The following is a 21,296-nucleotide window of genomic DNA, read 5'->3' as shown; positions in this document are numbered from 1 at the left end:
TTAACAGCACATTTCAATATTAATGGGTCTTGCGAATGAGATTGGACTAACCTCCAGATTAATTCTCGATAATATCTGCAAAGAAAATACTCTTCAGTGCAAGTCACAACTGGAACAGTTGGGGGTTTATGCAAATATTGTAAAAATGTAAGATATTCCATTGGTTAGGGAGCAGGCATGGGCCACGTGGGCCCTCGAGGCTGCTTTATTGTTCAGTAATATCATAGCCTGTCTGATCTTGGCCACACTTTGTCTATTTCCCATAACCCATGACTCCCCTAAAGCCAAAAATCATAATGCCCTTGAATAAATTCACTGATCCAGCCGCCATAGCTCTCTGCAAGAGAAAGAATTCCAAACATTCATAGCCCTCAACTCCATCTTGAATTGGCAAGACACCATTCTGAAACTATGCCCCATTTTCCCAGTTCCCCACAGGGGAAAGCATTCTTAGCATCTGCCTTGTCAAGCCCTCTCAGAAGCTTGTATCTTTCAATAAAATCCTCTCGTTCTTCTGAATTCCCATATATGCATAGCCCAACCTTCTCATGCAAGGAATTAACCTTGTGAACCTGCTCCGAACTACCAATGCAAGTATATCCCTCTAAGGCAAAGAGACACAACAGCCCAGGTATATTCTCACTAATGTCTTGTACATTTGCAGCAAGTTCATTACAACTTCCCGGCAGAAGGCCAGCACAGTGCTCCAACAAAGTGTTCTGATGTTACGGTGTTGGGAATCCCATTGGTTTTTTTTTGTTTAAAAATATTGGTTTAAGATTAAAATAATACCAGTCAAGCTTTGCAAACTGACGCAACAAGAGATTAAAAAGATTCATAAGGATGTTTGAATTTAGGTACTTTTAAAGTTTGGCAGCAGTCAATTCATGTTAGCAAGGTCCTACAAACAGCAATGAGATCTTGATTAAATAATCTGAGCTAGTGATGCACATTAAGGAATGGATTTTGTCCAGGTCACAGGAGGAGTCCCTTGCTCTGTGAAATTCTCGTGCACATTCACCTAAGGGTAGAATGAACTTCCTGTCTGAAGGATGGTGTGTTTGACAACACAGCACACAATCCAAAGGGCACAAGTTCTCTGGCAAATATATCCCTTTGGCAAGTAAATGTATTTAGCTTTGTCAGTTGTGGCACTTTGTCATTGACAGGATTGTTAAAAAAAAATCCCTTACTGAGATAAACGTTGATGTGTGCAATGCAAGTTTGGAACCTGCAGAAAGCCTGAAATGTGAAGTAGGTGTCATTTAAAAGTTGATTTTATTGGTTCTGCTTGTATTTGTCTGTAAAGTTACAGCTGTTAGTATCTGAGGACCTGATGGCTCATCAGCATTGAATGAACGTTTTTAGATTCATTTTCAATTATTGGAATGTTGGAAGAAAATGAGGGGTTAGGACCAAGGCTACATCTCAGATACTGGCATTTTAGAGGAGTAGAAGCATGATTAATCCTCGGTATACAGGGTACATTGTATTTGTGTTTCCAAGTTACTGCATTTCTGTGATTACATTTTTTATAGAAAATGTTACTGAAACTACAGCTAACAGTGTTGTTTTTTATTGGAAGTACTTATCAGTAATATGTAATGGGAAGGCATCGTTTTAGTACTGGGAGAAGTTACAACAATGAGAGGGTTCAGATCTTAAAGGAGGCAATTTACAAGTAGGAAAGGATTTCAAATGTGGGGTGGTTGGACCAGGCGGTGTTGGTCACTCAGCTTAGGTGGCATCTGGGACTTGATGCATAATATTTGGTGTTTTGGATCTTATGGAAAGTAGGCTAGGAATAGTGGAGGCTGCAGGTAACAAAAACACGAGTGAGGGTTCAGCACAAGGTTGACAAAGGCAGGGTGCAGGTGGTTGATATTATAACAGAAACCTGCATTTATGTCTTTCACATGACAAAATGTCCCAAGGTGCTTAATAGCGTGATAGACAAAATTTGACTGCAGACTACAGAAGTAGATGTTTCAGACATATGAAAGGACACCTTTCAAGGAGCATCTTGAAAAAAGATGGAGGTTTAGGAAGCAGATCAATTCAATATGGATATAATGTGGAAGCCAGTCTTGGAATAGCACAGGCTGAAGGAGATGATAAATAAGGAGAAGGCCGAGGACAAATGGAATCTAGCCAATACAGGTTTGCACACTCAAAGTGGTAATGGGGCGGTGCAAGTTAAGGCACAGTTTTAAATGTCTTCGAGTTTTCAGTTTGTAGAAAATATCCACAAATGTAAAACAGCACAGCACAGGCCCATGGTGTATTTGCCGACTACGATACCAATCCAGACTAATCCCATCTGCCTGCCCATGGTCTATATCCCTCCATTCCCTACCTGTTCAATTGCCTGTCTAAGTGCTTCTTAAACTTTGTTATTGTATCTGCTTCCACTGCTTTCTCTGGCAAGTGTGTCCTAGGCACAGTGTTAAAAGAAACCTTGCTTTGTAAATTACCTTTAAACTTGCCCTCTCTCACCTTAAACCAGTGCCCTCTTGTATTTGACATTTCTGCCCTGGGTAAAAGACTATCTACCTTATCTATAGTCATAGAGTTCTACAGCTCAGAAACAGGCCCTTCAGCCCATCTAGTCCATGCTGAATCTTCTACCTCATCCCATCTGCCTGCACCCTGACCATATCCCTCCAAACCCCTCCCATCCATGTATCTATCCAAACTTCCCTAAGTGTTACAATTGAACAAGCATCTACCACATCCACTGGCAGCTCGTTCCACACTCACACCACCCTCTGAGTGAAGAAGTCTCCCCTCAGATTCCCCTCAGATATTTCACCTTTCACCCTAAACCTATGTCCTCTAACTCTAGTCTCATCCAAACTTGGGGGAAAAGCCGTATGCATTCACCCTCATAATATACTCATAATTTTGTATGCCTCTAAGATCTCCCCTCATTCTCTTGCACTCCAGGGAATAAAGTCCTAACCTATTCAAACTTTCCCTATAACTCAGGTCCTCAAGTTCTGGTAACATCCTTGTAAATTTTATTTGCACTTTTTCAAGCTTATTGATATCTTTCCTGTAGGTAGGTGACCAGAACTGCACACAATACTCTAAATTCAGCCTCACCAATATCTTGTACAACTTCAACATAACTCTTGTACTTGGTGCTCTAATTTATGAAGGTCAAAATGCCAAAAGCTCACTTTACGACCTTATCTACTTGTGACGCCACTTTCAAGGAACTATGGATCTGTATTCCCAGGTCCCTTTGTTCTACTGCACACCTCAGAGCCCTAGCATTCACTGAGTAAGTCTTGCCCTGGTTTGTCCTTCCAAAGTGCAACACCTGCGTTAAATTCCATCTGCTATTTTTCAGCCCATTTACCTAGCTGGTCAAGATCATGCTGCAAGCTTTGATAGCCTTCCTTGTTGTCCAATATGCCCCCAATCTTGGTGTCATCTGCAAATTTGCTGATCCAGTGTACCACGTTGTCATCTAACTCATTAATATAGATGATAAACAACAACAGACCCAGCACCGATCCCTGTGGCACACCACTAGTCACAGGCCTCCAGTCAGAGAGACAACCAGCCACTATCACTCTCTGGCTTCTCCCGCTAAGCCAATGTTGAATCCAATTGACTACTTCATCCTGAATGCCAAGTGATTTAACCTTCTGGACCAGCCTCCCATGCGGCTCTTTGTCAATGGCCTCGGTAAAGTCCATGTAGACAACATCCACTGCCTTTCCCTCATCGACCTTCTTAGTAACCTCCTCAACACTCTAAGATTAGTTAGACATGACCTACCACACACAAAGCCATGTTGACTATCCATAATCAGGCCCTGTCTATCCAAATACTTGTATATGTTGTCCCCTAGGATTCCTTCCAATAATTTACCCACGACTGACGTCAGGCTTCCTGGCCTATAATTTCCCAGCTTATTCTTAGAGCCTTTCTTGAACAACGGAAGCTATCCTCCAGTCCTCTGGCACCTCACCCATGGCTAAGGATGTTTTAAATATCTCTGCCAGGGCCCCTGCAATTTCTGCAGTAGCCTCCCACAAGGTCCAAGGGGATACCTTGTCAGGCCCTGGGGATTTATCCATCTTAATTTGCCTCGACAGCCAGCAGTACCTCTTCTATAATCCAGATATGGTCCATGAGTTCACTACTCTTTTGCCTTAGTTCTATAGTCTCTGTCTCCAGAGTAAATATGGATGTGTATTTACTCTGGAGACAGAGACTATAGAACTGAGGCAAAAGAGTAGTGAACTCATTTCTTTCAACTCACCCTCATTTCTATGCATAGATGACCATCTTTAAGAAGACCAATTTTGTCCCTTACTATCCTTTTGCTCTTATGCCTCTCATTTTATACACTTCTATCATGTCACCCCCTATCCTCCAACGCTCCATAGAAAACCTAAGTTTGTCCAAACTCTCCTTATAACTAATACTTTGTAATCCAGACAGCATCCTAGTGAACCTCTTTTGCACCCTCTGCGTAGCCTCCACATCCTTCCCATAATGTGACCAGAAATGTACACAATATTCCAAATATGGCCCAGCCAAAGTATAATACAACTGTCAACTTTTATACTCAACATCCCAACTGATGAAGGCAAGTATAAAGGGATAAATAAAAGCTGATAAACCCCCAGGGCCAGATGAGATCTATCCCAGGATGCTATTGGGAAGCAAGGGAGGAGATAGCTGGGGCATTAATGGAGATTTTTGCATCTTTGTTAGGCACAGTGAGGTGCCAGAAGACTGAATGATAGCTAATGTGGTTCCTTTACTTCAGAAGGGCAGTAGGGATAAATCAGTTAATTACAGGAGTGAACCTTAGGGAGGAAAGCTATTGAAGAAAATTCTAAAGAATAGGAATGATGTATATTTGGAAAAGCAGGGACTGATCAGTGATAGTCAGCGTGGCTTTATGCAGGGGACATCCTGCCTCATTAATTTGATTTAGTTTTTTGAAGGCAAGGTAGAATATGTTGTCTATGTGGACTTCAGAAAGGTATTTGACGAGGTCCTGCATAGTAGGCTGGTTCATAAGGGATCCAAGGTGAGCTGGTTAATTAGATCCAGAATTGGCTCAGTGATAGTGTCGTCCCAAATTTAAGTTCCCACTTCTGTCCGCTGTAAAGTAACACAGTGCCACGAGGTTGTTTCGATAAAATGCGTTTATTAGCAATGCACCACTAAGGAGAGGTCTCTTCAGCGCTCGGCAAGAGTCGCTTCCCAAGGTCTCCCCATACAAAAGAACAGACAGAAATCTATACAGATATTGTCACGCACACTTAATGCATGCGGCGCCGTGAGTTTCGGTCAGGCCACAGAGGTCCCAAGACAGACATTGCACTTATTGTCCAGCATAACTGAGTTATAATCAAGAGATTCAAAGACAGGTATCACCCTCATTGTTTAGGACAAGCTTCCCACTTGTTGTTTATTGCACCCACCACCCTTATTGTCCAGCATAACTGGTCTGCAACCAAGGTTCCAGACACAGTAATTATCACCTATCCCTGAGTCAGTAGCTTGCATGTTCTTGCTTGCGAGGTATTTTTCCATCAGCTATATGTATAGTTACAGTTTTTTTTAACCCTTTACTTCCTCAATTGGGGGTAGTAGTGGTGTTGTGCCGTCCATCAAACCACCCTCTCACTACCTAACCCCTTCCTCCCGCATATCCCCCCATCTCACACTCCTCCATATGCCTATCCAACAAGCTCCTCAACCTGTTCAATGTATCTGCCTCCACCACCACCCCAGGCAGTGCATTCCATGCACCAACCACTCTCTGGGTGAAAAACCTCCCCCTGACATCTCCCCTGAACCTCCCACCCATAGCCTTAAAGCCATGCCCTCTTGTCTTGAGCATTGGTGCCCTGGGAAGGAGGTGCTGACTGTCTACTCTATTCCTCTCAGTAGTTTATATACCTCTATCATGTCTCCTCTCATCCTCCTCCTTTCCAGTGAATAAAGCCCTAGCACCTTAAGCCTCTCCTCATATTCCATACGCTCTAATCCAGGCAGCATCCTGATAAATCTCCTCTGCACCCTCTCCAATGCCTCCACATCCTTCCTATAATGAGGCGACCAGAACTGAACACAGTACTCAAAGTGTGGCCTAACTAGAGTTTTGTAAAGCTGCATCATCACCTCGCGGCTCTTAAACTCAGTCCTGTGATTTATGAAAGCCAACATCCCATAGGCCTTCTTAACTGCTCTTTCCACCTGTGAGGCAACTTTCAATGAACTGTGAATATGAACCCCCAGATCCCCCTGCTCCTCCACACTGCCAAGTACCTTGCCATTCACCCAGTACTCTGCCCTGGAGTTTGTCCTTCCAAAGTGTACAACCTCACACTTCTCCAGATTGAACTCCATCTGCCACTTGTCAGCCCAGTTCTGCATCCTATCAATATCCCTCTGTAAGCTCCGACAGCCCTCCACACTATCCACAACACCGCCTATCTTAGTGTCGTCCGCAAACTTACTAACCCAGCCCTCCACCCCCTCATCTAAATCATCTATAAATATCACAAAAAGTAGAGGTCCCAGAACCGATCCCTGCGGGACACCACTAGTCACTGCCTTCCAATCCAAGGGCACTCCTTCCACCACAACCCTCTGCTTTCTACATGCAAGCCAATTCCTAATCCACACAGCCAAGCTTCCTTGGATCCCTTGGCCTCCGACCTTCTGAAGAAGCCTACCATGAGGAACCTTATCAAACGCCTTACTAAAATCCATGTAAACCACATCCACCACACTGCCCTCATCAATCTTCCTGGTCACCTCCTCAAAGAACTCTATCAGGCTTGTGAGGCAAGATCTTCCCTTCACAAAGCCATGCTGGCTGTCCCTAATCAGTCCATGATTCTCTAGGTGTTCATTAATCCTATCCCTTAGAATCCTTTCTAACAGCTTACCCACCACATACGTGAGACTCACTGGTCTATAATTCCCTGGCCTATCCCTATTACCTTTTTTGAACAAGGTGACAACATTTGCAACCCTCCAATCGTCTGGCACCATCCCCGTGGACAATGAGGACTCAAAGATCCTTACCAGTGGTTCAACAATCTCCTCCCTAGCCTCTCGAAGCAGCCTGGGGAAAATCCCATCAGGCCCCGGAGATTTATCTGTCTTAATATTATTTAACAACTTCAACACATCCTCTCTCTTGATATCTACAAGCTCGAGAACATTACCCCTACCAGCACTCCCTTCCGCATCATCAAGACCCCACTCCCTGGTGAATACTGAAGAGAAGTACTCATTGAGAACTTCTCCCACTTCCGCCGCCTCCAGGCAAATTCTCCCACCTTTGTCCTTAATGGGACCTACCTTTACCCTAGCCATCCTCCTACCCTTCACGTACTTGAAAAAGGCCGTGGGATTTTCCTTAACCCTACTAGCCAAAGCCTTTTCATGTCCCCTTCTAGCTCTCAGCCCTTTTTTAAGTTCCTTCCTCACTACCCTATATTCCTCACGGGCCCTGTCTGAACCTTGCTGCTTATACCTCACGTATGCTACCTTCTTCTCCCTAACAAGTCGTTCCACCTCTCTCGTCACCCACGGTTCCTTCACCCTGCCATTCCTTCTCTCCCTCACCGGGACATATTTATCCCTAACATCCTGCATAAGATCCCTGAACATCGACCACATCTCCATGGTATATTTTCCTTCAAAAAGGACATCCCAATTTACACTCCCAAGTTCTCTCCTTATAGCCTCATAGTTCGCCCTTCCCCAATTGAAAAACCTCTTGTCCTCTCTGCACCTGTCCCTGTCCATGACAATTTTAAAGGTTATGGAGCAATGGTCACTGTCCCCCAAATGCTCACCCACCAATAGATCCTTCACCTGTCCCGGTTCATTTCCTAAAACTAGATCTAACATGGCATTCCCTCTAGTCAGCCTGTCAACATACTGCGTCAGGAATCCCTCCTGGACATATTTAACAAATTCTGTCCCATCTAAACCTTTGGCACTAAGCAGGTTCCAGTCTATATTTGGGAAGTTGAAGTCTCCCATTATAACAACCCTGTTATTTTTGCTTCTCTCCAAACACTGCCTGCCAATCTGCTCCTCTATATCTCTACTGCTACTAGGGGGCCTATAGAACTGCTCCTTTCTTGTTCCTTAATTCCACCCATACGGACTCTAGAGATGATCCTTCTACAACATCCATCTTTTCCACAGCCGTAACAGTGTCCCTGACCAGTATTGCCACCCCTCCTCCTCTTCTCCCCCCTTCCCTATCCCTCTTAAAACACTGAAAACCAGGAATATTCAATATCCACTCCTCTCCTGACGTCAGCCACGTCTCAGTAATAGCCACGATATCATAGTCCCCCATACTTATCCAAGCCCTCAGTTCATCCCCCTTATTCCTGACACTTCTTGCATTTAAGTAAACACACGTCAGTCCATCTACCTTACTACTTTTATAGCCTGTATTCTGCTTCAATACAGGCTATAAATAGCCCAAGGATATAGGATTCTTTTCTGTTTGGAGGTTTGTGACTGTTGATGTACCACAGGAATTGATGTTGGGTCTGGTTTGTAATATAAATTAATGACTTGGATATGAGTATTAGGTATGATTAGTAAATTTGTGTACGACATGGAAGTTTATGTTGTAGATGGGGTTGAAGGTTGTTTGAGGCTACAGCAAGGTAGATAAGATGGAAAGTTGGATGGGGTGTTGGAATTTAATCATGTCAAGTGCAAGGTGATGCATTTTGGAAAATCAAATAGGGATAGGACATTACAGAAAATGGTTGTGTGCTAAGGAATGGTGATGTACAGAGGGACCTGTAAGTGGCAACACAAGTGGATAGAGTGATGTAGGAGACAGATGGCATGCTTCATAGGTCCAAGCATAGGATATAAAAGTTGAGATGTAACATTGCAACTTTACAAACCATTCATTAGATCACACTTGGAGCATTGTGTGCAGTTCTGGTCACCACACTGTACGAGGGATGTGATTGTAGTGGAGAGAGTGCAGAGGAGATTCACCAGAATGTTGGCTGGATTGGAGGATTTTGGATCTGGGGAGAGATTAGGTAGGCTGGGCTTGTTTTCCCTGGGGCAAAGGAAGCTGAGGTGACACAGTAGAAGTGTATAAGACAGTCAGGATCTTTTTTCCACGGTGGGGATAAGAAAAAGGGTATGGATTTAAGGTGAAAGAAGGAGCTTTTTTACACAGTGGTTGATATCTGGAACTCACTGCCAGAGTAGATGGTGGAGTCAGATACAATCTACGTTTAAGAGATGTTTATATGGACTCTTAGGCAAGGCATTGGGCTTAGTGTAGACGGGCTAAAAGGTCAGCATGGACGTGGTGGGCTGAAGGGCCTGTTTCTGTGCTGTACACCTCTGATTCTATAACCCAGAGAACCCAAATAAAACCCTCACAAAATGCTGGAGGAACTCAGCTGGTCAGGCAGCATCTATGAGGGGAAATAAACAGTCAACGTTTCTGGTTGAGGCCCTTCATCAGGACTGATGAAGAGCCTCGACCCGAAACATCAGCTGTTTATTTCCCTCTATAGATGCTGCCTGACCTACTGAGTTCCTCCAGCATTTTGTGTGTGTTGCTCCAGATTCCAACATCTGCAGAATCCGTGTCTCCAAATAAAACCCACGCGGTCACACAGAGAGTGTGCGGACTCCACAGAGACAGCAGGAGAGGTCAGGACTGCTGGAACTGAGGCAGCAGCACTTTGCTTTTTGGATACTCCAATCTGAATTGGGTAGGTGTCAAAAGTTGTGTTGGAAAGTGAGATGGAATTGGCATCAGAGAAACAGAATGTGTGAGGTGGCGGAGGGGACATCAGGAGCTTTGTCTGTGCTATTTTGATGATTGTTTCATAAGAATCAGTGCAGCTGTGGTCAGTGATTAAAATGATTCATCTAACTTCCCATGGTAACACCCAGTGAAAATAAACTTTTCAGATCGTAAACGTGAAACGTTCAGGTAGCATTCAAGGTGTTCTGAGAAATAAAAAAGTTTGGAGATTCCCAGCAATTGGCAGGGAAGTGGATCCGATCTGAAGTGGAGGATCACTTAGTTTTTGATTAGATATTAATGTAATAGAACATAGAACAGTACAGCACAGGAACAGGCCCTTCAGCCATGAAGTGCAGAACCAATTAAACGCCTAACTAAACTAGTTCATACCTCTGTCCATACCCTGCATATTCATGTGTCTATCTGAAAGCCTCTTAGACACCACTTTCATATTTGCCTCCACCACCACCCTGGCAGTGCATTCCAGGCACCCATCACTCTGTGTTTCTAAAAAAATTTCCCTGCACATCTCCTTTAACTTACCCCCTCTCACCTTAAATGAATTGAATGAAATGCCTTAAATACAATGTCTAGTGTTAAACATTTTGAACCTGGGAAAGAGACACCGGCTGTCCACGCTATCTTTGCTACTCATAATTCTATAAACTTCTATCAGGTCTCCCCTCAGCCTCTGCCACTCCAGAGAAAACAACCCAAGTTTGTCCAACCTCTCCTTATAACACATACCCTCTAATCAGGCAGCATCCTGGTAAACCTCCTCTGCACCCTTTGCAAAGCTACCACATCCTTCCAATAATGGGAAAGGATGCAGTACTCCAGATGCTAGTTTTATAAAGCTGCAGCGTAACTTCTTGACTCTTGAGCTCAGTGCCTCGACTTATAAAGGCAAGCATGCCCTACGCCGCCTTTACCACCCTATCAATGTGCAGCCATCTTCAGGGAGCTATGGACTTCGATTCCATGATCTCTCTATTCATCAACACTGTTAAGGGTCCTGCCATTAACTGTGTACTGTCCTTTACATTTGATCTCCCAAAGTGCAACACCTCCACTTGTCCAGATTTTTCTCCACCAATATCCTGCACCTGATCTATATCCTGCCGTATCCTTTGGCAATCTTCTACACAATCTACAACGCCACCAATCTTTGAATCGTCTGCAAACTTAGTAACCCAACCATCCACGTTTTCATCCAGGTTATTCATATATATCACAAATAGCAGAGGTCCCAGTACGGATCCACTAGTCACAGACATCCAGCCATAAGTAAGTACCATCCACCACTACTCTCTGCCTTCTATGGGCAAGCCAATTCTGAATCAAACCGGCCGAGTTACTGTGGATCCCATGCATCTCAGTCTTCTGGATGAGCCTACCATGAGGAACCTTGTCAAATGCCTTACTAAAATCCATGTGAACATCCACAGCTCTATCTTCATCGATCACCTTCATCACTTCCTCAAAACTCAGTCCAGGTAGTAAGACTGGACTTGCCCCGCACAAAGCCATGCTGACTGTCCCTAATTAAGCCATGATTTTCTAAATGCTCATAAATCCTTATACCTAAGAATCCTCTCCAATAGCTTCCTTACCACTGACGTGAAACTCACAGGTCTATAGTTTTCCTCCTAGCTACTCATAACAACATTAGCTACTCACTAGTCCTCGGGGTTGCTGCCTGTGGCTAGAGAGGACATAAGGATCATGGTCAAGCCCCCAACAATCTCATCTCTCGCCTCTCAATAACCTGGGTTTATCCCATCAGGCCGTGGGGACATCCACCTTACTGTTCAAGAGACCCAACACTTCATCTTTCTTTATCTCAAAATGGCCAAGCATATTAGCACGCTCCACACTGATCTCTCTATTCTCCACATCCTTCTCCTTGGTAAGTACCAACACAAAGTGCTCATTTAGCACCTTGCCCATGTCCTCCACCTCCAAGCACAAATTCCCTCCTTTATCCCTGAGTGGTCCTATTCTCTCCCTAGTTATCCTCTTGCTCTTGATGTATATATAGAATACCTTGGGATTCTCTTTAATCCTACTTGCCAAGGACTTTTCATGGCCCCACCTGGCTTTCCTAATTCCCTTGACTTCTTTTCTGGTTTCTTTATAATCCTCAAGGGCTGTGTTTGATTTTAGTTTCCTAAACCTTACATACACTTCCTTTTTCTCGACTAAATTCACCATCTCTCTCGTAATCCAAGGTTCTCATACCTTGCTGTACCTGTCCTGTACTCTGTGCAGTTGGTCTTTTAAACACCCTCCACATTGTCCGATGTGGCCTTGTCCAAACACAGCTGTTCCCTATTCACTCTCCCTCATTCCTGCCTAATGCTCTCCTAGTTTGTCCTGACCAAATGAACCTGGCCAAGCCCATTTCCCAACACCAGGTTCATATGGCCCCTTCTCTTGTTGGACTATCTACATATTGATTTAAGAAACCCTCTTTGTATCTAACAAATTCTGCCCATCTAAAACTCTTGCACTAAGGAGGTCCCAGTCTACATTAGGGAAGTCGAAGTCACCCACGACAACAACCCTGTTTTGCACCTTTCCATAATCTGCCTGCCTATCTGTTCCTCAATGTCCTGGTGACTATTGGGGGGTCTGTACTATAATCCAATCAGAGTGATTGCACCTTTGTTATGTTTGAGTTCTACCCGTATAGGCTGAGTGGATCAGCTCTCCATTATGTCTCCTCTGAGTTCAGCTGTAATGTTGCTCTTGATTAATAGTGCAACCCACCTCACCCTTTTAACCACCCTCTATCTTTTCTGACACATGTAAACCCTGGAACATTGAGCATCCAGTCCTGACCTTGTCTCTGTAATGGCCACAACATCATAGTTTCATGTACTGATCCATGCTCTAAGTTCATCACCCCGACCCTTAATACTCCTAGCATTACAATAAACACATTTCAACCCATCCATCCCACCGTGTCTATTACCTTGCTCCTGCTTGTCCTTCCCTACAGACTTACTGGTCATGACATCTACCCTCTCAATCCCTCCACCTTCTGCTCTGGTTCCCCTCCCCCTGCCAAACTAGTTCAAACTGTCCTGAGTACACTAGCGAACCTCCCGGCCAGGTATTGGTCCCCCTCCAGTTAAGGTGCAACCTGTCCCTCTTGTACAGGTCGCCCCTGCCCCAGAAGAGGTTCCAAATCAAGGAACCTGAAACCTTGTCCCCTTTACCAGCTCCTCAGCCGCACATTCATCTGTTCTATCTTTCTATTCCTACCCTGACTAGCACATGGCATCGGGAGTAATCCAGAGATTACTACCTTCAAGGTCCTGCTCTTCAGCCTCTTTCCTAACTCCGTAAACTCACTGTGCAGGACCTCATCCTGTTTTCTACCAACATCGTTGATGCCAGTGTGCACTACGACCTCTGACATTTGGGAGACATTTTGGCATCTCTTTTGCATTCGCAGAATCTCCCATCTGTCCACCTCACTATCATGTCTCCTGTCACTATTGACTGAGTTTACCCTTCCCTGCTGAGCCTCAGAGCCAGTTACAGTACCACTGACCTGGCTGCTGCTGTTGAGCCTGGATAGGTCCTCTTACGCACCGCTCCCCCCCCCCCAGCATCCAGCAGTATCCAAAGGGATATACTTGTTGCTGTGGGGAAATGTCCACAGGGGGACCCTGCACTGTCTGCCTGCTCCCTCTGCCTTTCCTGCTGGTCACCCAACTATCTGCTGCCTGCACCTTGGGTGTGACCACATTGCTAAAACTCTTTATGATGCTCTCAGCATCCTGGATGATCCTAAGTATGCCCAACTCCAGCTCCAGGTTCCTTAATGCAGTCAGTCAGGATCTGCAACTGGGTGCACTTCCCACAGATGACGTCATCAGGGAGACTGGAAGTCTCCCTGATCTTCCACATCCTGCAGGAGAAACATGCCACTGCCTGAAGTGCCGTCCCAGCTACTCGAATAGAGAAATTCTAAGGAAAACCTTATCTACTCTTACCTGTTCCTCTGCTCAGCCTCCTCTCACCAAAGCCTCTGTGTTTATACTCGAGCATAGCCACTCGCAAAAAAAAACAACCAACATGGTCACTCCACTAAAGTTTGCCTCTCTTTAATTCGCTGATGGGAGCTGGCTGTGCCTTCAGCCAGTCACTGAGCAATTTTAACCCAATAAACAACAGTCACCTCGGTAGCTCCTTTTTAAACTGTGAAGCTTTCACTTGGCTGCACCTCTGACCAGTCGCTGAGCACGCTGAGCAACTTTTGTAAATTTACAAAAATATAAGACTGGATCTCGCAACCACAATGCTTAGGGACGTGGACTGTGTTGATGTCCGTCATTTTACATTACCAAACCATCTCTCTGATCTAGACACTGGGTCAAGTATAATGATATACAATTAGGGGGCGAAACGGTAGCGTAGCGGTTAGCGTGATGCTATTACAGCGCCAGTGATCGGGGTTCGATTCCTGTCGCTGTCTGTAAGGAGTTTGTACGTTCTCCCGTGTCTGCGTGGGTTTCCTCCGGGTGCTCCGGTTTCCTCCCACATTCTAAAGACGTACGGGTAGGTTAATTTGGGGTTTAAAAAAAATGGGCAGTGCGGACTCGTTGGGCCAGAAGGGCCTGTTACCACGCTGTAAATAAAATTTAAAAGAAAATACTGTGTGTACTGTTCAGTAAGCAGATTTCTAAGTACCAGAAATACAGTGACTAACTGTTAAGTATGTGGAATTGCATAGAGAAATTCGCCCTGTGAAGTTACTGCCATATGTAAATGACGGAGAAGCACTTGACTCCCAGTTTTCTCAATCACTGCATCTTTTTAGATAATGGCTCTCACTTCTGAGCTTCTGCTGTATTCTCCAAGTGGCTGGGACTGAGTTGCTAGATTCCATTCTCAACCTGCCGCTCCTAGCTGGATAATGTGCTGCAGTAACTTACTTTCCTGTTCCTGTAACCTTACTTCATGAATCTTGTACTCCAGTTCTGTGCACCTACAATTAACATTTTCCTACCACCAACTGCCTTCATTTGCCCTCCTGTTCTTCCCCTACAACTATCCACTTCTTTCCCCCTATTTTGCTATTTTAATATGCTTAATGTCACTTGTCCTACTGTTAAACTTTGTAAAACTTTGTCTAATAACACCCTTGTGTATAGCGTATTATAAAACTTTATCATTTAAATCTGTGCACCAATAAAGAACTTCTAATGTACTGCCATTCCCAATGAAGTTTCTAATAAATTTTATTACATTAAATCAAATAGCTAAAGTAAAAGTATTCTCAGTTAATAAAATCCCTATCTCTGCAGGATCCCTGATAGCTGGAGAATATACTTACCCGTTCCAATTTCTTCTATCAGGTAAGCATATATTTGTGTATTCCAAGAGGTTTTAAAATTACTTAGAGTAACATTACTGCATAGAGTGATTTTGTTTTACCATCAAACATGCCAGTGACAGAAGCCCATTTTGTCTTTAATCATTACATCTTTATGTTAGAGCAGTCTGCCTAAATCTCACTGTCCTATTCCTGACATCGGGTATTTTTTCACAACCCTGGGTGGGCTAGTGTTGCTTCAATTTCTTACGTTTCATACAGTTTATTACAATTTTCAAAGCATGAAACCCTAGTTGCATTTTCACTGCATTTATTCTCTTGTCTTTCTATGTCTGCACTTCATATACTGAGAATCCACTTTTGAGATGGATAATGGTCACTTACTGGAATTCATTCTAAAAAAATAATAATTTTGTACTTAAGCAAAGCTAATTGTCCCAACTTCATGCGGCCATCTAGATTACCTCGATCTGCACTAACGCCATGCCACTGTCTATGAACAAGATTGCCATCATGTGCTAACTGGAGTTTTATTTATCCCTTTTTTGAGGCCTTTAAAGATGAGTTCAAGGAGAGGTTATATGTGAAGCAACTTTCAGAAAAACTACATAGAACAGTACAGTGTAGCACAGGAGCACGCGGCATCCATGATAGCAGTCGAACTAATCCCATCTGCTTGCACACAGTCCATATCCCTCTATTCCCTGCCTGATCATGTGTCTATCTAAGTGCCTCTTAAGCATTGCTATTGTGTCTGCTTCTACAACCATCCCTGGCAGCATGTTGCAGGCACCTACCACTCTGTATTTAAATAAAAATTAACTTGCCTCACACATCTCTTTTAAACTTGCCCCCTCTCACCTTTTACCTATGCCCCCTTACATTTGACACTTCCCACTGGGAAAAAGACACTATCTACCCTGTCAATGCCCCTCATAATTTTATATATTTCTATCAGGTCGCCTCCAGAGCTCCAGAGAAAATAGTTTGTCCAACCTCTCCTTATAGCTTGTAACAGTCCAATCCAGGCACCATTCTGGTGACCCTCTTCTGCACCCTCTCCAAAGTGTTCACATCCTTACTGTAATGTGGTGACCAGAACTACACACAATACTCCAAATGTACCGTAACGATAGCTTTATGCAGCTCCAACCTAACTTTTATACTGAGTGTCCTGACTGACGAAGCAAGCATGTGCCTTCTTTTCCACTCTATCCACTTGTGGCACCACCTTAGGGAGGTATGGACTTGCTTCCCAAGATCCCTCTGTACATCAGTGCTGTTAAGGGTCCTGCCATTTATTGTATATTTTCCTCGTGCAATTTATCTCCCCAAATGCAGCACCTCATACTAATCCAGATTAAACTCCATCTGCCATTTCTCCACCCAAATTTCCAACTGAACTATATCCTGCTGTATCCTTTGATAACCTTCTTCACTATCCACAACACCAGCAATTTTTGTGTCGTCTGCAAACTGACTAATCAGACCACACTTACTAATCTGATGAAGTATTTTATTGAGTTGTTTGACCCTGTTGTAAAACAACAACTTATACCAAAGCAAGTAAACAATGGAAAAGGCAGTTTGTAAATAATACTTCAAGGAATGCCCCCTTTAAGCTGAATTACAAATTTTGAAGCTGTGTGTAATTCTCTTATTTAGTTTCTTCCAATAATTTCTCTTCCTTCTCAACTGACATTGAGAAAGATTTGCTATCTGTGGTGTCACATCTATGGATAATTAATGTATACAAAGCATTTGATAATATTAGTACTGGTAGAAACACCCATCATTGCTCTTCCATATTTGGCCAATTAGCAAAAATGTGAATTAATCAAATCTGTTTTCTGACCTCTCCAAATGGCCAAAAGCAGGCAATTTATTTCATTTCTTTTTTATTCCTCCATTTTTTCCCACACATCTGCAGAACATAATCCATACTTTGTATGGGTAATCTCGAGCAATAGTTATCACATTTTTAAGTATGTGGCACCTCCTTGGAAGTGTTGACTTGGGCATTTGCTGTTTGAACTTTTAAGAAAATATTGCTGGTTTCCTTAATAAAAAAAAGTAGTATCAGCATGTCAGAAACCTTCACAATAGCACAGTGTCATTAAGTTACAATACCCAGATCCAGATACACATCTGCCTGAAAGCTCATCAATAATTTGCAAAATTATGAACTTGAGGAGAATTCAGAGAGGAAGTAAAATGATTCCAGGGATGAAGGAATTTAGTTATGTGAATTAACCTGAGAAGTTGGGTTGTCCTCCTCAGAACAAATGAAGAGGCATCTGATAAAGGTGTTTAAAATCATGGAAGATCTAGATGGTGGATAAAGAAATATTTTTCCCATTGATGGAAGAGCCAAAAACCAGAGGTCCTAGAATGAAGTTGATTGGCAAAAGAACCAAAGGCTGTTGCATAGAGTCAGCATGGATTCAATTGGCTGGCCTTCTGTGCGGTAACCTTTGTGATTCTACAAAGACTGCTAGGATGAGGTTCATTGTTTTGCAAGTGTTCAAATACCTCAGCATGGTTTACAACACAAGGTGGGCAGATAGAATTAAAGCAGAAATCAACTAAGATCTCAGGGCATGACATTAAATTGTTGTAGACTTTAGGGTTCTGGTGATAATATTTTTTCGGGAAGTGCAGCTCAACATCCACGCTTTGGGAGTTGTTAGCAGAGCAGTTCAATATCGGCACCCTAGTTCATTCACATTTTTGCACTATGTGCGTGGAATGGGCTGCCGGAAATTGTGGTGGAGGCTGATACGTTAGGGTCTTTCAAGAGACTGTTAGATCGGTACATGGAGCTGAGTAAAATAGAGGGCTTATAGGTAAGCCTAGTAATTTCTAGGGTAGGGACATGTTCGGCACAGCTTTGTGGGCCGAAGGGCCTGAATTTGCTGTAATTGTTCTATGTTCTATGACCTTGTTTTTTTTGAAGATGATCAAAATTGTCAAGGAGTGGTTGACTGTCAGACCAAGGTAGGTTGGGATTGGATCATGTGTTTTTTCTGCACCAGAGGTAACACTGAGTGCTTAGTGATTGCTGCCCAATAATTGCTCCAGATGTGACAAAACCTACATAGAGGTTGTCCACATGCATGATCACTCAGAGCTCCCCATCCATAGAGATGTAATGAATCTCCCAGCCTACTGCTTGGTCTCCTGGAATTCATTCTCGGCCTTGAAGGGTGCAACACTGCTGGAGGAAAGTATGCAATAATTATTACCCAGAATTAAAATCTAATCTTCAACTCAACAGTGAAGCCTCTGGTTTTGAACGGTCTCGTAAAATTTGAAGACTGTTCAGATCCGACCAGTGTATGGTTGCTACTATAACATGGTGCACAGATGATGTATTAGGGTTTCTGTAAAATATGAATGTGACATCCCAGGTCAAACAATGGACCACTCTATCCTCTATACAAGTCTGAAACCACAGTTACAAACACCATCTCTTCAAATGGAATAGACTGGGTAATGAACCAGGATTTGTAATCGATGCTCCAAGTCAAGCATATAATAGAAGAAGGAAAGGCTAAAGTGGCAACCTCCTGATCTGTGTGTACCCTGTTGCCCAGGAGGGATGGCTGAGTGGGGCATCGGAGAATGCTGCTGCCTCACAGATCCAACTGCTCCGGCCTTAATCCTGATGCCTGCTGTCTGTGTGGAGTTTGTGCTTTCTCCCTGTGGTTGTGTGGATTTTTCCTGGGTTCTCACAAAGACAGGCTGATTGGAAAGTAAATTGGCTCCTGTTAATTACCTCCATTGCAGGTGTGTGGAGTTGATGGGCTTCTGGAGGAGAATAGATTACAGGGAAATAAGTGGGGAATGGAACTGATGGGATTACTCCGAGAGCCGATATAGACTTGATGAGCCAAATGGGTTCATGTTCCCTGGCTTTGGACAAATCTTCACTATGTACAGTCTCCAGAACACCTGACTGAATCGAAAGTAATCCATTTGAAGATTCCTGCAGAGGACATAAATTTTTGCTATATTGCATTTGCCTGACAGTCTGTGAAGCAATGTTTAAAAACGTTTTTTTTTATACGACCTTAAAGTACATTTTGAAAAGGAATGCAATAACTATGGTCACTGAAAGGCTGAATTACAACCATTTAATCTGTGTATGTTTTCTTCCAAAGCAACGATTCCTACTTCATTTGAAGGTCCCTTTGGGAAGATAAGCTATCGCATCAGGGCTACAATAGAAACTACCCGATTCTCTAAAGATTATAAAACTGAGAAGGTGTTTTACATTCTTAACCTGCTCAATCTGAATGAGATCAATGATATTGAGGTAAATTGATTATCGACATGAATGTACTTGTGTCAATTGCATTTAATTTGTATACTGATGTGAAAATTTATTCCTGTAACTATCATTGTTCCATGGAGTGCAAGTTCTTTGTGTGCATAGTCAGTAAACCATACAGATATGGCCAAGGCATGATAATTTTTAAAGTAAACTAAAACAAAACAAAGCCTGTTTGATAACCATGCTAACTACAAGAAAGCATTGTTTCCGTTGGTTAATTACAAAAGGCATTGATTCTTCACCATGTCCTTTAGGCTTGGTAGGCGTTAGATAGTACAAATTTAAAGTTTTCCAAGGTCACCTATGTTTTTCTGCTCTCCATGCCCCACCCCCAAAATTTTTGAATGTTTTGATGGAGCTAATCACATGTCCCAGCAGTACCATGCAGAAGTTTTGTCCAGATCTTATTGTTGCTTTCTGTGACTGGAAGAGGTGAGGATTATGCCAGGCAAATATTAGAGTGTGTAGGGATAGAGCCTAATGTGTGTCGTTACATGTCATGGAACACTAGCCTCTCCATTTCTTTACCATTTTTATTATGACAGTTATAATGTGCCTATTAATTTGATTCCATTTTCACCATGCAAGATGGTTCAATCTAAAAAGGAATCTGGAGCAGGGCAGCTCTGAACAGTAACCTGATTCAAAGCTACGTGGCTTAACTTGAGTCTCTGTAGAACCTATGAAAACTGTAACCCTTGGCTGGTTCAATTTGCTCCTAGAAATTGTGTGTTATAAAATCAAACAAAGCTCCTGGTGTAGTCTTTTGAGAAGTGTTGTTTGAGGCACTGATCATAGCTCCAATCACTGGAGCTTCACGTGTAACATACATCAGAGTCATAACCATGTCCATTTCTCTTTGCCCATCTAGACTATTCCCATTTGCCCAGACTAGGTCCATACCCTTCCATGCCTTGTCAAGTTAAGTGCCTGTCTAAATGTCTCTTAATTCGGCAGTGTGATAGGCAGCGGAGGGTGATGGTGGGTGGGTGTCTCTCTGATTGGAAATCCATAACAAATGGTGTACTGCAGTGATTGTTGCTGGTACCGTCGTCGTTCATTACATATACAAATGACTTGGATGAGAATGTCTGGGGTATGTTTAGTAAGTTTGCAGATGCGATAACAATTGGTGGAGTCGTAAATAACAGAAGTTGTCTAAGGATACAGTGGGACATAGATCTGCTGGAAAGTTAGGTGGAGCAGGGACAGATAAAATTTAATCCCAATAGGTGTGGGGTTAATGCATTTTGGGAGGTCAAATTCCAGAAGGACATGTATAGTAAATGGCAGAGCCATTAGGACCATTGATGTACAGAGAGGCTTTAGGCAGCTATGGATTTGTACCCTGAAAGTGATGACACAGGTGGATAGAGTGGTGTAAAAGGCATTTGATGTGCTTGCCTTCATAGGCCAAGACATTGAGTATGAGAATTCGACATCATGTTGCAGTTGTACAAAACATTGGTTAGACTGCATTTGGTGTATTGTGTACAGTTCTAGTCACACACTAGAGGATGTGGTACATTAGAGAGAGTGGAGAGGTTAACCAGGGATGCTGCCTGGAATGGAGGGCTTATGAGGAGAGATTGGACAGGCTGGGTTTATTCTCACTGGGAAGTATGAAGCTGAGGGGTGACCTTAGGGAGGTTTATAAAATTATGAGGGGCAAAGATAAGGTAGGTAGTCAGAGTCTAGAACTAGAGAGCGCAGGTTTGAGAGGAGAGGGGAAACATTTAAAGGAGATCTGAGGGGTAAGTTTTTCCACAGAGGATGGTGGTTATTGTGAACAAGCTGCTGGAGGAGGT

The 21,296-nt window shown here is 43.3% G+C and overlaps 1 protein-coding gene across 1 annotated transcript in view; it reads left to right on the top strand.

Moving 5' to 3' along the window:
* LOC127582151 (arrestin domain-containing protein 1-like) overlaps positions 1-21,296 on the top strand; it is a 95,366-nt gene that overhangs the window by 49,666 nt on the left and 24,404 nt on the right. The window contains exons 3-4 of the mRNA XM_052037200.1: positions 15,124-15,174; positions 19,316-19,470. Of these exons, the coding sequence (XP_051893160.1) occupies positions 15,124-15,174; positions 19,316-19,470 (206 nt within the window). The remainder of the gene's footprint in view (positions 1-15,123; positions 15,175-19,315; positions 19,471-21,296) is intronic.

The sequence above is a fragment of the Pristis pectinata genome, chromosome 23, assembly GCF_009764475.1.
Source record: "Pristis pectinata isolate sPriPec2 chromosome 23, sPriPec2.1.pri, whole genome shotgun sequence".
Classification (NCBI taxonomy): Eukaryota; Metazoa; Chordata; class Chondrichthyes; order Rhinopristiformes; family Pristidae; genus Pristis; species Pristis pectinata.
Note: the sequence above shows the minus strand (reverse complement) of the source record. Positions and strands in the feature narration are given on the sequence as shown.